General features: G+C 47.0%; 1 protein-coding gene across 1 annotated transcript in view; it reads left to right on the plus strand.

Annotated features, from left to right (window-relative positions):
- L3MBTL4 (L3MBTL histone methyl-lysine binding protein 4) overlaps positions 1–21691 on the plus strand; it is a 235127-nt gene extending 213436 nt beyond the window's left edge. The window contains exons 16-18 of the mRNA XM_036419408.2: positions 11824–11993; positions 18766–18828; positions 21218–21691. Coding sequence (XP_036275301.1) covers positions 11824–11993; positions 18766–18828; positions 21218–21385 — 401 coding nt within the window. The 3' untranslated portion in view covers positions 21386–21691. The remainder of the gene's footprint in view (positions 1–11823; positions 11994–18765; positions 18829–21217) is intronic.
- Positions 21692–22150: the final 459 nt, after the last annotated feature.

Below are 22150 nucleotides of genomic sequence, written 5' to 3' on the forward strand. Positions count from 1 at the left end.
CGGGGCCTCTAGTGTCATAATAAATTTGCATGGCTTCTAAAGTGAGTTTCAGATGATCTTGCTATTTCCAGGGTAGAAGAAAATTTGATACAATGCAGCCTCACTGGAAAGCGAGGGAAGTCCCATTCTCTGAAAATTCACAGGTTATTGTGGAAATCACAGGGGTCATCTGGCCTCAGACACCAGCTGTTTCTCGTTTATTTCAGACACATTTCCTATTACTGCCATTGTATTCCATCACCATTCAGTCTTGTTCTGTGTTTTCTCTTTCAAATGGTTTATTGGAAGCTCTGCAGAATATTTCTAAACATTACCCATTACAGCAAACAGGATTTTGAGAGTGTGTGACAGCTCACCTGAGGCAGCCTTCAAACACTGGCTTCGTGACAATCCTCTTCTAACAGTTCTTTTTTTTTTTTAATTCCCACCCACCCACTCAAACACACTGATATTAGCAGCTTTCCTATAAAGTTGACAATCAAGAGCAGGGTTTTGTTGTTGTGCTGAGTGTCAGTGTTGCCACATTAATTCTCTAACTCACAGCCTTCCTGTGACTGAAAAGTCCTTCAGCATCAGTCCCTAGACATGACCTCATTTTAGGGACACAACTTGCACAATTTCTTCTGGTGAAAGTAGGCTGCTTTTAGAGAAAACTACTGATTCCAAATCAGTGGTTATTTTCAGTGGAGGTGTAAAGCAGGGTTTTATTACAAGTGTCACTCAAGAAAGAGAGTTTACCAGGTCGTTACAAGGAAGGCATTCCCTTCATATTAGAATAAAGGCCTCAACTCACACAAGACTGTTTCCTTCTGACCTGAGAACCTTGAGGCTTGAAGAGCAAAGACCTATGAGCTTGTCCTATTGCTCTCCTGGTGCAGAAGGAAAAGACCGAAGGAAATTCCTTCTGCTGAGGTAATCCATCCTTCAGCACATTCCCTCCATTCCCCTTAATGTTAACTTGAATTTTTTATGTGATAGGATTGAAGTACAGCAGTTACTTGGAAATATTTACTAGTTATATTTACTAATACTCATAAAAGTATAATTTCCAAATTTTGCATCTTTTGATATAGTCACATGAATGAGAAATAATAGTCAATTTATTTACTCCCAGATAAATAATGCTATCTCTTATACCACCAGCTTTTATACAATCTCTCGCATTTTTTAAGAATGGAAATTGGACTGTCATTTTTGTAAGGTATCATGATATATGAAATTAGCATCTGAACCAAATGTATTCTGTAAGTATGAGAGGATCATAAACTTAATTTTTCTGAGCTTTGCTTTATCCTGGTTAGTTTCCAAAATGGCACAGAGCCTATTTTCCAACCTGTGTTTTTGAAAAGCATGCAGATGAATTGTGTGCTGGGCATTTTCCATGATATAGGCAGGCGGTTCCTGAATTGTCCTATTGGTGGTTCCTTTAGTTCCATGCTTCACAGAATTCTGATGGAAGGGATCCTACATCAGACTAATTCAATGTTCTTGGCTCCTCGGTAACACTTACCATCAATAAACAACCTCTGACTATCCTCAGCTCAGTGGATCTAGGCAGTCAGCTCTGCACTGAGCAGAGAACCCACTGGCTAAATGAAAAGAATAGATTGTTCCAGGCAGGCTATCAAGGGCATGTGGGAAAATGTGAAAGAAGAAGACAAGGTGAAGGGGGCCTGGGTGGCCTGTTAGGGAGAGGGCTGCACAGTGTGCTGAGGTGAGAGTTGATATTTCCGTCAGCCACATTCCCAATTTTCAAAAGAAGGCTGAAATGAGGAGTGGAGTGGTTGTGATTCCTTCATTATCTCTGCTTAGTAATTTGTTTTTAATTCAGTCTGTGTACTTGTTCATGCCATTTAAATAAGTTTGGAGCTTTTTTTCTCAGCATACACACACACTGAGAACAACAAAAGCTTTGTTTTCTTGAAAGCTAATAAACTGGAAGAGGTCGGATACATTATCTGTGCATATTGGCATCAAGTGATGTCTGTTTTAGGAGAGAAAATAGATGATTCAAGAGAATAGCTCTGAAGGCTTCACCCTAGATTGTGAGGAGACTTGAATCACTTAACCAAGAGTATGGCGACATTGCATGTTTTATCTAGCCAATTGTCTTACTAGTAAATGTTGGTGTAATTTAGCATTTTGAATAAAAGAAAGGACCACAAGTAAAGGATATGATTGATGCCTGACAGAAGGGGGTTGGGCTCAGTTTGAATTCCTGAGGGACCAGATAGCTTCCACTCAGTCCAGCTTCTCCTGGAGTGGGATGGGGTGCCTGCAGGGCTGCCCTGAGCCAGAAGAGACCCCACACCTCTCTCAAGTGGGAATAGCTCCGCTAGGGCTGAGGGAGTGCACAGCCCTGTGAAAACAAGCTGGCTTCCTGGACACGTACCTCAGAGCACCCCAAGGTACAGGCTGATTTCTCTAGTTCTGTGAGCACGTCAGCACCTCCATGAGGAGAGCCCTTGGCACTGCCTTAGTGCCAGGGTCTGTGCTGAGCTCCTTGCCAGGGAAGGAAGCAGCTTTCAATACCAGAGACAGCAGTACCGCATGCCCAGGCCCTGCTCACAGGCTGAGACTGCTGCTTGTTTACTCCTGCAGGCGGTGTGCAGGGGCCTTCTTTCCATGGCTCCAAGTCCTTCTTTGATCAGGTCCCTGTGGGTCCCAAGTAGAACCCCTGAAACATTATCTCACAATATTTATTATGAGATAAATCTGCCGATCCTTCCGAGGACCTGTCTGGACCAGAGTGGTCTTAGTATTGCAATGTAGAGGCTTTTCTTATTCAAGAAGAGGCGGCTCCTACCCCCATGGAAGGCAGTGACAGAGAGAAGCCACTCTCCAAGGATTAGAGGAAAGGGGTGTCCCCAGTGTGGTGTCCTCTGGGTCAGCCACCAGCCCTTCCCCTTGCCCTTGCCGAGTAATGTTGCCAAAGCACTTAGTGTCTCTGAGAGCACTGCATTATCTGGAAAGGGGCGGACAGCACCACCCCTGCTGATGCCATGTGGAGAAGGAAAAGAAACAGTGAGAGGGGTCTGGCACAGGTGTGTCCACTTGGTTCCCAGCTGCTGGCGAGCTCTTGGGAGCCCCCTGTGGTACTGGCCGCTGCATGTGTATTCCATCTGAGATTTTGCCACTGTGATTGAGTGCTCCCGGCAGGCAGGCCCAGTGCTGTGGCCTGGGCTGGCTGTGCCTCACGGTGAGCCTAGGAAACTGGAGTCTTGGGTTTCTCTGAATGGGTGGAGTACTCACAAGCTCTGCTCAAAGAGTGTGTGCAGGGCAGTATAGAGAAAAAGAAGGCAAGTGCGGTGGGGCGGGTACTAATGGCACAGAGGGAAGCGTTAGGCCTTCCATCCCCATCCGTCAGGAGGAATACATTCTCTGTCCACTTCCCAGGATTTATACCTGCCCTGTTACTTATCAGCAAACAGCTGTGAACACTTCCTGGGTACCAGCTGCTGTGTGGGGAGTGAGGGCCTCAAAGATAAATAACATATGGTGTCTGTTCCCCCAGAGATAGGCTGCAAAAGGTTTTAAGCGTTTTAACTTGTATTACCATATTTTCCGGCATATAAGACGACCCCTAATTTTACAGTTAAAACATAGGTTTAGGCCTATATTCCCTGTATAAGACTACCCTCCACTTCCGAGGCAACACCAGTTCTTTTTTTTTAATAGACCGCCTCTCTCACTCTGGTCAATCTGAGCAGGCTTTTTACTAGAACACAGTGTCGTCTTATACGCCGGAAAATACGGTAGTTCATTTGCCATTCCTGCTCTCCACATTAATGGCTGAGCGAGTCATGACAGGCCTTGGCTCCTGCACCAGTCATACTGGGTGCCCACACACTGCCCACAACTCAAAGGGTTTGTTTCCAAATCCATTTGCTCAAAGATGTATTGCTCCTTTCAGTCCAGTACCACCATCCAAATGTTGGAACTTATAAAGAATTAAACTGTTTCTTCATGCACTGTCGTGTGACACGTGCATAAAGATGGCAGGGCCTGTCAGTTTGTGAATGTCAATCTTGTCTTCATGTAACTACACGTGGAAAGGTGGGAGAGGAAGTAACCAGAGAGCGTGCCGCTTTGAGAAGAGTGACTCCATCCTGGGACAAGTTGTCTCTACTCTTTGAGCAATTGTGGCTTCACTTTTATGAGTGAAGAAAATGGTCTTGCAGAGGATTAAAAATGCATGCTGGGTGATTGGTTGTGGTATTTAATCAAAAGAAGGTAATTAATGATGTCTCGAGCTGTGTGAAGCAGATATTAAACTAGGTTACCTGTAGCCATCAGAAAACATTCTGCACTCAAAATATTTTTGGTTGACTAATATATAAAAAGTTAATATGGGTTTTTCTGCATTTTTGTTAAAATGAAAACAGGAGTATCAAATCGAGTAGATTCCATGTCACAAACAATCCCCAGCCTTTTCAGTAATAAATATATTTGGCAAGCAGAGCCCACAGCATGGGCACTCATTGTTTTCACTGGCACAGACTACTCCAGCATTTGCCGCCGCATTAGCTGTCTCTGCAGTCCAGCTCCGCAGATGGCTCAGCCATCGGGCAGTGAGCGCCTGCGCTGTGCCGTGCCAGTGGCAGGCCTGTGCTGCCCCAGGGGTCGGGATGTGAGGAGGACTCGGGAATGACTGCCCTTGGATGTATACTCCACTAAGAGAGACTGCAGAGTAGACACAGTGTCAATATAGGGTAGCAAGGGGACAAGTGGGGGGAGAGGGGGTCCCACAGGAGCTGGGGTGAGGAAGCAGAGCTCACTCCAAACAGCTGTGAGAAGGCTGTGGCCATGATGAGGCCAGCGGGCCTCTGCGCCAGGGAACCCTGAGCTTCTGGGTTTGGGAACCTGATGGATAGGTGCCTGGGTTTAGGGACTTCTTAAAAAGGATATTTGCTGAAATAGGATTACAAAAAAAAAAAAAGGGGCACAAAAAACCCTGCCCTCAGGAATAAACACTGAGGGCTAACCTGCTGCAGGGAGCAGGAAACTGAGTCCCATGCTAGGATGTGCTTTTGCCATTTCCCCTGATCACTAAATGACTCCCCCCATCCTTATCCTGTTGTGTTTGGGACTTGAAGCTCTTCTGTGGAGGCAGCAAGCAAGGGAAGCCAGGAAGGCTATTCCGGAGCCAGCAGAGGAGCGCCCGCCCTGCAGAGCAGAGGAGAGGGGCAGCCTGAGAGAGAGGAGCAGGCTTGGGTTCCAGGGTGGGAAGAAGGATGCAGGGCGGATGGAGCAGTCTGCTTCCTACAGGAGCATTGCCCTCTAAGTAGGAGCTGTGAGGAGAGGCTCCTGCAGCAGGAAGACCAGCAGCAGCTGTGGGTCCAGATGCTGCCTGTGAGGAGTGAGGAGCTGACTTCTCAGTCTTCAAACACAGGACTGTGGGCAGCAGGCAGGAGGAGAGGGAAAGGCGCCCAGGGAAAAGCACCCTGAGGGGAGGCAGTCCTGGAGTCAGAGGAGGCCTGAGCTGGCTCAGTCATTCCTCACTGAGCGGCACCACTGAGCGGGAGGGCTGCTCCTGAGAAGAGGTAATGAATCATAAAGCTCAAAAGGAGGCTGGGCTTTTTCTTGATGATTGAAGAGGATTGCTTGAAAAATGGCAGCAGGGAGTCTTGAAACTTTAAATCCCTTATTCCCTAACTCCTCCCCTAGTACCCAAACCCTGGTGAAGAGAGAGAAGCTGAGTTGCCACAAACCCCTTTTTATTTAGGGATTTGAGGTTTTGAAGCGACACTTTTAGAGACAATGGATCTAAATCTGAATGGTTCCAAGTATAATTTGAAAGTCATTTTTGCTTTATAGCAATCAAAGGCAGTGCTTACTCTCCTGATACATGCATTCATTCAGTCAGTCATGGTCATCACTCCACAGACATTCTCAGAACAGCAGGTGTGCGCCAAACAAACTAATTCGCTCTCCTGGCACAAACTGTGGGACTGAACCAAGGGCTCAGGTAATTTGTCTGCACCCAGACTCACTCTCCTCAAAGGACTGTGCAGGCATCAGGCCTCCTGGCTTCTCCCACTCGGAGGGAGGCTGCGGCTGTGTGTAATGCAGGCCACCGAAGCCATCATCACTTGAATGAGTCCACCTAACCACCTACTGAGAGAGGCCAGGGCCCTGCTGCCCAGTAGAAACAGAACACTAGTCACATATGGAACGTAAAATATTTTAGTAGCCACATTTAAAATAATAAAAGCAAATAGGCAAAATTAAATGTAATGATATTGTATTTAATCTAATATATCCAAATTACCATTTTAACATATAATTCAAGATTTTTTTAAAACTATTGAAATTTTTTTTTTTTAACTCTTCAACATTCAGGACATATTTTACATTTCCAGCCCATCTCAATTTGCACTATTTACACTGCAGGTGCTCCATAGCTATGCATGGCTGATGGCTACTGTGTTGGACAGTGTAAAGATCTAGAACATTCAGTGTCCTGCATTCAACTTGTGATTCTCTTCATAGCACCCTGGAAAGTCCCTGGGAAACCTCTGTATTTTCTGTGCTTCCATCTCCCATGTTTACATAAAATCAGGAAGAACAGGCTTGTGATGAGGGGTATTTAACAGTTACAATCAAAGAGTACTCTATAGATGTAAATTTTGAATTCTGAACAATACAGCTATGATAAAACAGAACATAGTACAGCACACAAGTCACCCTACTTACATGGTCTAGTGTGACTTAGCAAGTAAGACTGGCAGTGTGTGAGAGCCACTCTGCATTAACACTGTGTAGGCTATTGGCAGAGCCATACAGACTTAGTGTCCCATCGTGTTTGCACTACTCGCTATCTTTCACTTTGGTTTTGAAGAACATAGGAGGTAAAAAGGAAATGAAGATGGACTTGTACAGACACACACAAACCAAGAGAAGAAGATGCAGCATAGAAATGACACCAACCGTGTTAGTGTGAAGACCTTGAAAACAGGTGGTCCTGGGAAGAAAAAACATTTCCAGGTGCAAAGTCATTTCCTTGCTTCTCCAGCAGAAGTCATTACTGGATCGAGTATCCCCAACAGGTGACTTCCCAGTGCGTGCTGGGAAAGTGATGAAAGCCAGTGAGGGACTGTCACAGACTGCGCAGCAAGCAAGAAAAATAACACAACTGGACATCAGAACTGAGTGCATTCTTATTCTCCCCTTTCTTATTTTTGGAGCTGAGAACAGTAGAATTACCACCCCTTTCATTGAAAGGTTTCTTGTGAAATGGGTCTCCATTTTTAGTTGAGGCCCAGTCATGAAGTCTCTGGTTACCATTTATAACTCACTTGCTTTAGTTTTGTTTTTTGAATTTTTGTGAAGAAAAAGCCATATTTTAAAAGAACATTTCCTTAAAGGATTTGTAGAGCGGGAGTGGGAAAGACAAGTAAGGAAGCAGAGAAGAAATCAGGGGCCTACTTACATTTATTTTCATGTGAATTAAAGACTTTTACTAGCCAAATACTTTTTAAATCTGTGGAATTGGGAAGCAAGAAATTTGTTCATGGTGGGGGAGGGGGCAGTGCATGTCCTAAACCCAGCCTGCACCTCTCCAATCTAGGACATTCCTCTCACAATCCTGGACTGCTGGCTCCCAATTCTCGCCTGCCTGCCTTCCTGATTACCCCTAAGCACTTCTGCCTGAAAGCCTGATAACCCCCTAAAAACTTACCTGCCAGTCTGATTGATGCCTAACTGCTCCCCTGCCAGCCTATTTGCCCCTAATTGCCCTCCCCTCAGGCTTAGTCATCCCTAACTGCCCTCCCCTGCAGGCCTGATCACCCACAACTGCTTTCCCTTGCAGGTCTGGTCCTTCCCAACTGCCCTCCTGTGCTGGCCATCTTGTGTCCACATGGGGGCAGAATCTTTGACCATATGGGGGCAGCAATCTTGTGTGTTGGAATGACAGTAAATTTGCATATTATTCTTTTATTATATAGGATAGAGGTCTGGTGGGGCACAGGTGGGGCCAGCTAGTTTGCCCTGAAGGGTGTCCCAGATCAGGGTGGGGTTCCCTTGGGGTGTGGGGCTGACTGAGCAAGGGACCTGTGGTGGTTTGCAGGCTGGCCCTGCCGTCCCCCCTCCCCCCCAGTGACTCAAGAGGAGACCCTGGTATCTGGGATTTATTTATCTTCTATAATTAAAATTTTATAGCCTTGAATGGAGGCCTGGGCCCACCAGGGTGTGTGGAAAGCTTGGCTTCCTCCATTACTGGGGAAACCCAAGCCTCCTGCTTGCTCCATGGCTGCAGCCATATTGGTTAGGGTTAATTTGCATACTCACTCCTGATTGGCTGGTGGGCATGGCTTGTGGGGGGGGTGGAGTGATGGTTAATTTGCATATTGCTCTTTTATTAGATAGGATATTATTTATCTATGTTTCAACAATTTTGAGATTCTAAAACTAATTGTTACTATCTAAGGCATTTACTTTGGCAAATTCTGCAACAGAGATAAATACTGACTTTTGGCAGTCTTAAATGTTACCTTTGGAACACGGTCTATTATTATTTTAAAAACTACTATTTATTATGAAAACACTAATCTTATTGCTTAGAACCAGTCTGTATCTTTCTTTTGTGTCATCTTCAACGTCTTTCTTTTGGAGGAAAAACAGCTTTGAGTTGTATTCTATAGTGTCCATAAAGAGAGTAAAGTTCAGCTCAAAACTATCTAAAATCCAAAATCAGATGTTGTACACATTTGTCTTAGGCCAGCTTTCTCTCTTTATGAGTACAGAAATCCCACATGCATTCCTGAATTCTGTAAAACTTTTCAATTATGGACCAGGAAAGAAAAATATGGCAAAGATGAAATTTTTATAACAGTATTCTCAGGAGTGGGCATCCATCTTACAGGATCACCACGTGTCTCTCCACCCCCACATCCTGTTTTTTTGGGGGGAAATTTAGCAACTACCTGGTCCTCCCCTTCCTCTGGTGACATAGTCCTCAGAGACAAGCCTGTCCTAGCATTCTTCCAGCAAATCTGAAGATTTCACCCCAAAACCACCATCTTTGGAAGCAATTAGACCTAGTAAATGATACAAAATGGCACAGTAACCACCCTGAAACACTAAAAAATATATTCCCTCTTTTGTGTTACTATTGGAAAACTAGTCTTGCATTTGTATTATTTTTAATTATGCAACTTTCACTCATAGAACATCAGCCCTGATCTCTAGGAACCTACAGTCGAGTTTAGAGTAGCATCTGCCGTTTGTGTGGTTGCAGTTTGTTGGCACCACACTAAGTAAGCCTTTCTGTACATTCTTCCTCCTCCCACCAGTCCTGCTGGTAGGTGTTGTCAGCCCAGCCATGTCTTCGAGATGGCAGACTGGCATCCAGACACCCCACTCAGGGATGCTCTCTAACCTAATTCAAGTCTTTCTGAGCAGGAAAACTCACTTCCAGGCTCTTATCTCAAGATATAAAGTTGACATAGTAAAACTGATATTAACAAAACCAATTTTCATGCTCAGCATGCTCTGAGACTACAGGTAAACAGGCACAGAGAACTAGGCATCAGGCAGGGGATTGGCAGCCTAGCTGTCTAGCTGCCTAGCAGGTGGTTGCAGACTTTTCCCCACTGCCCGTGGCATAAAGGGCCTGTTTCCCACTAAGTTCTCTTCATCCTTTGAGAAGATCTCACTTACATTCAAAAAGATAGTTTTATTGAATAAGGACACAGTTGACAGAATTCAAAAGCCATAGAAAGCACAGAGCCAGCCTAGGGTCTGTGCTTTCTATAAGCTAGAGCTCCCCACACAGTTGTAACCTGGAGGTCATGGTGCTACTTGCACTGTTTGAAGTCCCCGTCTTCTAGAGCTCAGTGTTTTTCCAGGTGGCTGCTGAGACAGTTCACTTCCCAAATTATGGTGTGGAAATTTTTATTGCCTGAGAGCATAATGGTCATGCCGCATACCTTCAACATTTATTTGTGAATTATAGGAATCTGATGATCACCATTCCACTGCTCTGTACCTCCACAGCACAAGATTCATTAACCCTGTCCTTTAAAAGCCCTACACCTTTTGGGAACTATATGGAGTTGTTTTTACAAAGGGCATGAGTTAGAGATACATATGTGATTTGTTTTTCTTTTAAGTCCATGTTTTTCAGCAAGAACAACTGATTGATTGATTGATGCAGTGATTCTTTTGCAGAATAAAGCCCGGCTTTGCTCAGGCCTTAATCCCTAAGAGTGCACAGCTTTAACTCCTGCTTTTCCAGGAAAGCCCTCAGTGCCTCTGTGTAGCTGGGCCTGCAGGCTTGCTCTGTGACGCCCCTCCCTGGGTTTTCAGAGCTTGTTTTGTACGTGCTCCTTGTCCGACCTGACAGCTTCATTAAAGAACATTCACATTTGTCAACATATTGGCTTTTTGAAGAAGATGTGAAGTTTCTCTTTAGAACATGCAGCCTTACTTTGTTGGCTGAACTACACTACAAGGAGGGAGATAACCTATTTACATACTAAAAAGGTCAGTGTTGGACAATCAGCATTTAGAGACAAATTTGCTGCTGCTGCTGCTGCTGCTTACAACTGGAACATAAGAGTGTGGAAGGAAGCTGCAATTCTGCTGTCTCTATCTGTGTAGACAGCAAGCACTGGTAAATATGCAGGATGTCAGAGCCTGACGCCAGTGGGGGTGCGTGGGCTCCCCTATGGCTTAGAACCGTGCCGAGGACTGTCAGGTACCATGCAAAGTGCAGGTCAGCCTCACCTGCTACAAACTGTTAATTAATTTGAGTTGGAATTTTTGCATAATAGCTTTTTCGACTCCTGTAATAAAACACAAATCATCATAATAGATTTAAAATTACGTGGCCATTGCCTACTTAACCTTCCATTTACACTAGGAAAGACGGGCTTAGCAAGGGCTTACAGCGTTTCCTCCTGTGGTCTTTCTCTTCAAAGTCTTAAAATATCAGCAACTTTATTTTGCTAATGTATAAGGAGAGTATCTTAAAAGCTGTCATAAAGGCATCCGTTTTCTCTAAAATTGCTATAGAGTTTTTGCTCCTTACCTATTTGTACGTAAAAGCAAAATAAAAAAGGCATTGAGATCCATGGCTCCACTGACATGTTGGATCTAAAGTAAGAGTAAAGTCACCCTTGAAGGTGGAAAATGAGTTCAGACAGGCTGGGGAGATGTATGAGGCAAAGGGAAGTCTCCTCTGCGGCAGCAGCCAGTCTTGGTCAGGCGGCCGCCACTGCTCCTCATGCCATGGACCCATTCACAGCTTTGCTCCTAAAAGAGAGTGCCCATGCCCGGCGGTCACAGCCAGCTGTGGCTGCTCTCTGCAAGTCCCCGTGAGGTCGTTGAGGCTGGGAGCCATGGTAGCAGCTGCCATCCAGGTTCTCAGGGAGACCCTGAGCTGCATTCCATGTTCAGGGCCCCACAGGGGGCCTGTGGGCCCAGATGTGGAGCTGGTTCCTTCCTTTGGAGACAGATGAAGCGGTTTCCAGGAAGCAGCCTGTCTGTGTGTGTGGGCACATCACGGTGTGCCCATTTGCTGGGTCACCACAGCGAGGCGCTGTGCTTCCTGACCCCTCATTTGGGGAGAGAAGGCCAGTGGTAGTGACATGCCAGTCCTTCATTGGCATCAGCGTGTGTCATGGAGATGACGCGAACTTGCTAAGCCACAGTAGAGAGGTGGCGTTGGCTGTGCCCAGCACCCCTGCCAGAGGTGCTGTGTGGCTACAGACCAAGCTCGCCCCTGTGTCTACACTTCCTCTAACCTGACCCCAGGCCTCTGTGACTCTGTGACAGAGGCTGACAAACTCTGTCTGCTTCCCTACCTGCCTCTCTTAGAGTGCTCGGCAGAGCATACGCAGCAGGCCCTGCGCCAGTCCTTCTTCACGACCTCCGTGTCCACCCACCCTTTCCGGGACCTCTCCCTGGACAGGGAGCAGCACCGCAAGCTGCTTCCGGGCGTGGCTGACATCCAGGCCAGTGAGGTGGCTCGCTGGACCGTGGACCAGGTGAGTAGTAGAACTGCCTTGGGACTGTGGGATGGACATGCCCAGCTGCTGAGAGCTTCTCTTAGGCACTGGCTTCACTATTTCAAGATTAAGACCCATATTTGCAGAAGAAGGCAGCCATGATTTTGAGGGAATTTGGGAAGCCCAGTAAATATTGCCCTCCTCTCCCCGTCATCCATATCCTAGCACCACAGGCCCTGGACTCATTCCGCAGAGGGCCAAGCCCCTGGTCCCTCCCTGAGGTGCAGTGTGAGGAAGGAAGCCCACCTGTATAAGCATCACAGCAGTGTGTGCTGGCAGCTCCTGTCCCGAGCAGCACGCTGAGAGCCCCCAGCCAGGTTGGCCTGTGCCCTGCGGGGCTGCCCCTGCTGGTGCCCATAGGCCCCGAGAACACGAGTCCTCACTGCTGAGCAGCTAGCAGCTGGTCCATCCAAGTCACAGAGTTGAAAGTAAATTAAATCACGACATTGCATAAGATGCTGCAGGAAAAAGAAACATGGGCCTGATTTTAGCATAAACACGCCTTACACTGCTGGTTTTTAATAAGGACCCAGGAAGTCCCACTGCTTACTGCAATGCTGTAGCGATGCTTTACATTTAAAAGCAGCCATCTTTTGAGGAAGACGTCCTGGACTGGCATTGCTTTTGATAAAGGTATTGTTTTCATTAGTCAGGCCTTAATTGCTTTTCTTAAATGAATGAAAAACCTTAAATGAAGGACAAGATTAGAGCAGGTCTTAAATTAGTCACAGAATGTCCACTGAGCCCTTTCTGCACCAATCCCACTAATCTTGGTTTAAGCCTTCCTTTCCAGCCTTGGACAAGCAGCGGGTGGAGGGCCACCCACAGGTTAAAGGATGAAGGAGCCCTCCCCCCTCCTTTCCCAGGCACCTCACACCAGCCACCTGGTGGGTTCCTCCTGCCCAGCATCCCTGCCCAGCCTTCCTCCACCTGGAGCTGAGGGCTGGCATCTGTCTTCCCCTCCCCCCAACCCCCACACACCCACCTGCCTGCCTCTCCTCCCACTCCTGCCAAAAAGCTCCAATGGTCCTGGTAACAGCCAGTGGACTGAATCAGGAGCTGGCTGGGTGTTTGGGGAAATGACTAAACATGATTCTGCTGCTTCAAGAGTATGCAAAGTCTGGCCCTCTAACCCCTGTTTATGAATTTTTACCAGTTTACAAAGCATGCGTCAGCTTCATGACCATGCCAACTGAATTAAAATCTATTGTATCTATAATCAAATCATGTGCGGTTTTGCCCTTGGAACACACTGAGCAAAATGGGGAGGTCAACTGCAAACACAATGGCAAGTTATTCGTTCCTGCCTTTCGGGCTATTCATCTGAAGTTTTACCTTTTTAAAGACTGAGAATGGCTGAGCTCCTGGTCCCTCACGCTGTCACTGTCCTGCTCAGGAAGAGGTGGGAGGGCAGCCACCCAGATCCAGCCCCAGTCCCACCTGTGTGTGCAGAGCCATTGCATCCAGAGGATAGTAAATGTGGCAGAGAAGGGAGAATTCTGGGTGTGCCTCTGCCCAACTTAAACCAGTCCCTGGCTCCCCAACCACATCCTCAGCATGGGCTGTCCTTGCCTGCATTTTCAGTCTGACCTTCCACGCTGACCCACATGCTCCTCCCAGTCTGGGCTACTGAATCTTGCTCCTCCCAGGCCCTGCACGGTTGTTCTCATACTGGATTCCGCTCCCCCTCTGCCTGCTGCCACTGCCGACAACAGCTCAGTCCTCACTTCCTGCAGAAGCCTCTGGACTGGGTCAGACTTCCTCTCTGTGCTCCCATTTCATCTGAGCCTCTGTTTGCCCCTACAATGTTCTTGACCCACGAGCAAGTGAGGAGACACCTGATTTCTCTCACTCCACATATGTCTTGAGAACCTCTTGCTACACCTAGCACTTAGTAAATAATACTGTAAAAGTTTGTTGAATGAATGAATCTTGCATGACAAAGGCATCCTGAGCTAGATTTTGAATCCCAAAGTGAGATACAGCTAAGTGGATAAAGAAGAGAAACCATTCCAGTTCCCATTCCAAGAAGAAGGGAACAGCTCTAGCTGCTTTGACTAAAAATGGTACTGCTGCTTCAAGAGTATGCAAAGTCTAGCCCTGTATCGGTGGATATAATGTCGGCCCGGGCACTGAAGAGTCCTAGGTTCAATTCTGGTCAAGGGCATGTACGTCAGTTGTAGGCTCCTCCCCGACCTAGGCCCTGGTCTGGGTGCATGCAGGAGGCAACTATTCATTGTGTTTTGGAGGGAGGATAAGATGATGAATTCAGTATGGGGCACGCTGAGTTAGTGAGCTTCGCAGTGGGTATGGAACAAGGATTCCAATGGGCAGAAGTAGGAGATGACAGCAAGTGCTCACCAAGGAGGCAATCACACAGAGAGAGCTGCAGGATGGGGTCCACAGGACCAGGTTAGAAAGTGCAGGGGGCACTTTGAAGGGAAGAGGGCAGTTGTGAAAGAAAAGTGTTGCAGAGTGGGGGTGGCTCCTGTGAGGGTTCAAAGGCTGGGAATGTTGGATTGGGCTCAGGGGATTTGGAAAAATTGTGTACATGTGTATTTTTTTCATTAAGATGAGTGCCCAAATTAATAAAAGTTTTATTAGCTTTTCAAAGGGCACCATCATCCAAAAAGTATAGGAATCACTGTTTTTGAAACATTGAACAGTGAGTAGGGAATTTCAGGGGCCTCATCTAGCAAGTTTCAAGTCTGTCCCTGAACAAAGTGAGAGATGAGAGGGTGATTAAGGGGAAGTAGATGGTCCAAGGGCAAGTCTCCCTAGATTAAAGGTCTCAAAAGGAAGAGACTCATGGAGGGTGCCACAGGGATAATGAGGAATGAGATCCCCACTCCTGTGTCCTTAGTGGCACACATGGAGCCCGGCCCGTCTCTCTGGAAGAACCCTTAGAGTCTTTCTAGATTAAAAACAAAGCAGCCATAAGAGAGCCTGTCTTTACAACGTGCTCTGGTGCTTCCTCACCATGGCTTCCTCACCATGCCAGTCCAGGATGCTTCCCGGAGAAAACTGCTGGGGAAGTTTTCTACTTTATAGAGCACAGTCTTGATATCTTCCTAACCAGATTCTCTTTAGGACCACCTCCTAAATTTATTTCACCATCCTCACACTCCATAGCGTAGGGGTGTCGAACTCAATCAGAGAAGGGGCCAAAATCTAAAATCCAGCCTAAATCGCGGGCCGAATGGTTTACTGAACAGTCATAAACTGTCATTGTGATGGAAACACAGCGGAGTGCAGTGATGACAGCGCGGTTCGGGCCACATTGCAAGGCCTGGCGGGACGGATTTGGCCCGAGGGCCTTGTGTTTGACACATGTGCCATAGCGCATTTTCTGACACCAAACTAGGTCCTCAAGAAGAATCGTGGGTGGGCTGAAAGTGTGGGCTTTGTGATGGTTCCATGTGCCTCATTGACAATAAAGCAGCCCTCACAAGGGAGTTCACTTAGGGGCCATTCCAGAGAGCACCAACAACCGAGTTTACAACTGTTACATACACCACATTAAAATGGCATGCAGGGGCCTGGCCAGGTGGCTCGGTTGGGGGGAGTGTCCTCCCATAAATCAGAAGGTTGCAGGTTTGATTCTCAGACAGGGCACCTACCAAGATTGTGGGTTCAATTCCTGGTCAGGGCAAATGTAGGAAGCAAGGGGTATCTTTTTCTCTCCCAGCCTCACTCTCACTCTAACTTTCTCTCTCCCAGTTTCTCACTCTCCCTTCCTTTCTCTCTAAAATCAATAAAAACATATCCTTGCTGAAACCAGTTTGGCTCAGTGGATAGAGCATCAGCCTGCAGACTGAAAGGTCCCAGGTTTGATTCTGGTCAAGGGCATATACCTTGGTTGTGGGCACATCCCCAGTGGGGGGAGGGGGTGCAAGAGGCAGCTGATTGATGATTCACTCTCATCGATGTTTCTAACTCTCTATCCCTCTCTGTAAAAAATCAATAAAATATATATACTTAAAAATAAATAAATAAAATAAATAAATAAAAACATATCCTTGGGTGAGGATTTAAAAATAAAAGGCATGCAGGGTAGTGAGGACTTGGAAAAGGCAGTTCAGGGCCAGGGGGCTTTGGGAGGAGGGGTGTTTGGGGGCTCTGTTCCCTTTGGAGAGGAGCCACATGGCCTGTTGAAAATGGATTTGTGCATCTGTGTTAAGAGCCATTCAGTGAGCCTTAAGGGGGCGCTGCCCACGCTAGAAGGTGAAGCAGCACAAGAGCATCCCCTTTGTCCTCCTTCCTGGCTGGAGAGGGAGACCTCTGCTCTGCTCTGTGTCCCTGAGGAGAAAAGCCAGCCCAGGCAGGGCCTCCTCGCATTTTCCAGAGCACGGGAGCTAACTCTTCACTCATTTGTCGCTGTGGCTGTTTCTGGTGGAGCAGTGTTTGTCAAAGCACAGATGGGCTTTGAAGTCAACGTAGTGGTTCTAAATGAAAGACAGGGCTGGATGAAAGTGCATAATTGTAGGAAAGGCTGTTGTTCTGTGAAACCTTTATTAGAAACTGGTGGGTTTGTGCACACTCTCAGGTCAAGATCAGTGTGAAGTATATTTATTAATCTGGGTCATGGAAATATTCTATAAGAAGAATATAGTGTTTAAGAGTAGGGACTAAATCATCTTTATAGCAAAATGTCTTGCTCTAAAGTAGGTGTCTGGCAAATGTGTGTGTGAGTGAGTGAGTGATGGGAAGTAAACATTACACAATACCCTCCAGCCAGGGGTCCATGGGCACACAGGGGCTGGATGCAACTTGTTATCTGTACATGAGAGCCACAAGTATGACTCAGGTATGTTTGGGTCACATATAGGATAGTTGTATTTCTTATTTTCAAAAATGCTTTACAAAACAGCACACATAAATCACGCCAGCCTCTCAAGTAAGTGCTCCCTTAATGCCCAATTAACTTTACAAGATGGCAGTCACCTTAAAAGCAATCTTTACATAGGAGGGAGTGTTCTGAAAAATTCAGGGTATTGCTAACTAAGCATAGCAGCCTTATACTACCAGCACTAAAAAACGGAGGAGGGGGGAAGGGGGAAGAGAGAATAACCAACTCCACTGTTAAAAAATGAGACCCAGACTGGAAACATGGTCCCCGGTGGACTTGGAGCCAGTACAGTCAAGTACACAGTTACAGACTCAGCAAAACAGCAAACACCTCCATTAGGAAAGATTTAGGGGAGCTGAATGCCCTAATGAAGAGAACAAGGCCTGCTGAGCTCCAGGAGGACGCCAGGGAAAGTAGGTCACGGGAAGATGGCTGGGCGCAGTGATGGGCTCTTCTAGGAGCCTGCAGACTCATCCTTCTTAGTCTTTTCCAAACTGCTGTGTCATCCTGAGCGGGAACTCACTCAGCATCCTTCCAAAACAGCTGGACCTTTAGCCATGGGGTGCGTGCTCTCAGGTACTCAGGAAGCCACCGTGTCAGCCTCCACATAGGTGTGCTTCCTGAAGCCATGGCCGGGGTCACCTACATCAGCACCAACAGAGCGGCCCTTTCCTGGGAAAGTGGGCAGGTCCACACAGCCACTGTGGCCAGTCCCTCTTCCTCGGAGGTCACTTCTGTCCATCTGAGCCATTGCTCACATCTACCAAAAACTTGACGAAGAGAAGAAGAGGCGTTGGCCCAGCCACTCTGAAAGCTGGAGGTAATCCATCCCGGTGCTGCTGTTCTCGGCACAGTGTGGGAGGGGCCAAGATCCACGAACACCTTACTGGGTGCCAACTGCAAGCAGGAGCTCCCAGAGTCAGACTGTAGAGCACGTGGCACAGCCCTGCACGCCCAGCCTTTCTCCCGAGCCTTCCCCATGAGACACAGGAGAGATATGTGCGCATGCACACTGCTCATCCACACCAGGGGCAGCCAGCCAGAAAGATAAAGCCAAGACCAGCGAGACAGCTCCTCCTAGGAGAGTCTCCTCCCTGGATTCACTTGCCCTTGCTTTCTTGCTCCAGCAGGTGCCAGGAGTGGCCACACCCAGTTGTCATTCTGGTTGTCAGGGGTCTATACTTTATTATGTTTGCTCAATCACCCCCCAAAAGTATTGCTTGGGAACACTCAGTGGCTTCCTGAGCTTACAGCCAGGTCTTATTAAAAGGAATTCGGGCCATATGGATGGAGAGGGAGGAAAAGGTAAGGCTGGGAAATTGAACCAAATAAACTGATTTTCCAGAACTCTGGTTTAAGGATCAGAAAACATGAGCTCCAAAACCATCTTTGGCACTTACTAGCCATATATGACCCTGAGTAAGTTACTGGGCCCCTCCGGCTTCAGTTTCAGGTATTACATGAGAATTCATTTTGCATAGATCCCAAGTCCCTGTTGTTGGCCGGCACCTGGGGAGGAAGTGGGCCCTCAGGTGGATGAGACGGCCTGGGCCAAGAGGCAGCTGGATGCATCCCCCTCTCTGACTGCCACTGTGATAAGTGTCATGCCCAGGCCCCTCACCCCTGCCCTCTCTTATCCCACATGGTGGGTGGGAGGGGCAGATGGGAGAAGGTTCTAGAATGCCAAATTCCCTCACAGGTGGAGACTGTCACTGCCATCACATATCTCTGCATGGAAATCAGAGGATATATGAGGAGCTAAGCTAATGTGGCTTGATAGTTATTATCTAAATTTCAAGTGTTTGAGGGATTTGAAGTATATTTTCATCCAATGTTGAATTTCTATCACCCAAGAAATGACCTCAGGTGATGTTTCAAGTCTGGCTTTCTTCCTGGCTGCAGGTGACTGAATTCGTACAGTCTCTCCTGGGCTGTGAAGAGCATGCAAAGTGCTTCAAGGAAGAGGTAGGAAATGTCCAATTATATATCTGTTTCATGCTTCTAGACCCAGAGGGCCTTGTTTCCATTTCCTTCCATGGAAATGAGAGCAGTTTGGGAGGCTGGCCATGGGGGTCCTGGCGGGAAAGAGCCGCAGCTGTGCAGGCAGCCTGTCTGGCTCGGGGTGTCTGCTGTGGTGCTGGGCTCACAGCCTGCTGAGCCAGTGGGCTACTTGAGCACGGGGTTGATACTCACAGAGTCCAGAAGCCTCTGCACTGCGGCTCTAGGCTACTCCGGGGCAGGGAGGGATCCCACAGGTGCCTGCCCCCTGAGTGAGGGGCTGGTCTGCTCTCTAGTGAGTGACCATCCTGTGTGTTTGGTGCTTGGCCTGTTTCAGAAGAAATTCAAAGAAGCCACGAAATCTTTCTGTAGGGAGTCTCTTTCTCCTTCTCAGTTTGAATATACCAACTGCTTACCATTTGTCCTGGAATTGCTATCCATAGCTCCAGGGCCCTTGAAAAGACCAGGCCAGCTGCAGAGCAGTAGTGTAGGTAGCAATGCTAGCTATTCCCTGCCGGGAAGCCCAACATATTCATATTCTCTCTCTCTCTCTCTCTCTCTCTCCCTCTCTCTCTCTCTCTCTCTCTCTCTCTCTCTCTCTCTCAACTGTGTGACCTCAGGCAAGTCATTAGGCTCATTAGCTAGCTTTTCTTACCCACCTTATGGGGTTGTTAGAAGATCAAGCACATAGAAGAGATTTGGATATAGCTGTTATTATCATCAACATCACCATCATTACCTGATTCTCAGAACAAGTGATTATTTGGCCAGGAGCTATTGCTTGGAAATGCTGGAGCCCAGCCCTGGTCAGGGCATGGAGAGAGCTTCTCTCTACTTCCTACCCTGTGGGGCAGGTGCTCCGTTCTTCAGGTGGACAGTTCTCCACACACAGGAAGCTTTTCAAAGCTCTTAGAACTTTAATCCTCACCAGAGGTCCTGGGGCGATCCCATCTTCCTCTGTGAGACATTAATATCTAGGGTTCGTATCATTAATTAAAAAGGGTGGAGTCACACAGCTGGGTTCATGGGAAGGTGTTACCATAGAAAACCATTTCAGGCTGTCCTTTTGTGTCTGGGCCCAGGACTCACTCTGAGCAGCCCGTGTAACTGGGTTAGCTGGGTGTGGGCAAACCCACTGCCTCTGAGGCCACACTGAGGCCTCTGGAAGTTGAGGGGAGACAGCCTGCACAGAGGCCACTTGCCATCATGTGAATCTCAGAAAAGCTTTGACATCTCAGACCACAGCATGCTTTAAAGCTACTGAATAAAACATTTATTTTATATGTATTTCTGTTTATTTTAGCATTTACCATTGAAAAAAATAAAATATAGAATAGTTAAAATGAGAAAATAAAAACCAACCCACTATTTCACCAGCCAAAGGTTACCGTATTTTTCGGACCATAAGACGCACTTTTTTCCCCCCAGAAGTGGCGGGAAAAAGTCCCTGCGTCTTATGGTCCAAATATAGCCTACACATATACTTTAAAAAAAAAGTTTTTTACTTGCCCGGCTCTAAAATGGTTCTAAATGCTGCTGTTTACTTTACAGGGTTGATTACATGTGTTTATGACTGTGATGTTGGGTTTTAATGCACATAAAATATTTTAGGACACTATTTGTTTCAGAATCTTTTTTTCTCATTTCCCTTCTCTAAAAACTGGTGCGTCTTATGGTCCGGTGCATCTTATGGTCCGAAAAATACGGTACTTCCTTAACATTTGGTACCAAGATTTTAAGTAGTTTAACTTTGGACATGTATACATGGCAGTCATGCACACTTAATGTTACAAGTGAAACAGATCTTTCTGTATCATCATATCGTGTTTTATGTTAATAGTTTATGAAAAATTTCCCAAGTCATTGTTTCTTTGAGACATGAATTTTGGTAACTGCCTAGTACCGCATCCTATGTGAGACCGGGATTTATTTACTTCTACTATTTCAGAGATGCTGGGCTGTTTTTAATAATTCATTATTACAAATAACAGTAGGGTGCAGGCACTGCCTGTTGTTCTCTCAGGGAATATTCCTGGAGTTTTACATGGTGGATGAAAGTGGGTTATTTTTAAGGCTCTTGATACAAATTCAGGCCAAGCTATGTTATTAATATATGTAACAATAGAAATTTAGCTTGGGAGCAGTTAGTGTATACTGAATTCATATTTAGCAGAGTGAACACCTTTTTCATTGGACTTTGCTTCAGAGAAATGAGCTGAGCGATGGCGAGGACTGCCATCCCTCTCCCCGCTCTGAGCTCAGCAGGGAGGCCTCGGGGTCAGCTGGAGCAGCTCAGCTCCGGAGACACCTGGGTGACAGGCTTTCCTTTCACTCCTGTTTATGTATTCACATGCAGCAGATTGATGGCAAAGCCTTCCTGCTCCTGTCGCAGACAGACATCGTCAAGGTGCTGAAGATCAAACTGGGCCCGGCACTGAAGATCTATCATTCTGTCCTCATGTTCAGGAATTCCCAGGACCTCACTGAGGGAGAGGCTGTCTCAGGCCCAGGAGTCAGGGGCTAAACGCACCACCTGGGCTGCCGCCGCACTGTGACCCGGATCTTTCAGCAATAAAGGTGGCCCACGCTGATTGATTTTAATGTCCCCAGGGTCATATCCATATTTAATCTGGGCCTTTTAACTGGCTGTGGCTTATACGTGTAGAGGGTTTTGATGACTGGCCAGTGTGGTGACACAGAGGCCCAGGTCTGTGAATGTTTTTACCTTCAGCAGGTCCTTTCAGCTCTGATGTCTTGCCCCAAACAGACCAAAGAAACCCACACATACACCTTTATTCATCTCCCTTGCCATTAAAGAAGCCATTCCCTGTTTTTACCAGATCGTCTGAGTTTGGCTCGGGCTTGCCATCTGGGTGCAGTGAGTCTGAGAGACAGAGGTTGGTGCTTTAAACAGATTTCTTGAGATTTTTGTGTACTTTACTCAGGAATGTGTATCTTAAAAAATAATAATAGTAAGCACATGTTTTCATGATTTGTTAATTCTTTTTTGTTCCATTAACCGTTTCTTGGTTGGGCTCCAAGGAGTAGCATGAAAACAGCCCGCACACTGAGCAGGAGCTGGGGAGGCCCTCCTGCAGATCTCCCACCAGCAGTCCCTACAGCTGTGTGTGAGGCCGCAGGGAGGCTTGTCCTGACACCGGCATTAGCTAGTGGGCCAGATGCCCACCTGCACCTGAGGCCTCCCGGCTGCCCCTCTGAGGGGCCTCAGGAGAACGGGTTTGCCCTGCAGTCTGGCTGATGTGCGGTGAGGAGTGTGGTATATGTGGGC

The sequence above is a fragment of the Pipistrellus kuhlii genome, unplaced genomic scaffold (genome assembly GCF_014108245.1).
Source record: "Pipistrellus kuhlii isolate mPipKuh1 unplaced genomic scaffold, mPipKuh1.p scaffold_m20_p_6, whole genome shotgun sequence".
In the NCBI taxonomy this organism is placed as follows: domain Eukaryota; kingdom Metazoa; phylum Chordata; class Mammalia; order Chiroptera; family Vespertilionidae; genus Pipistrellus; species Pipistrellus kuhlii.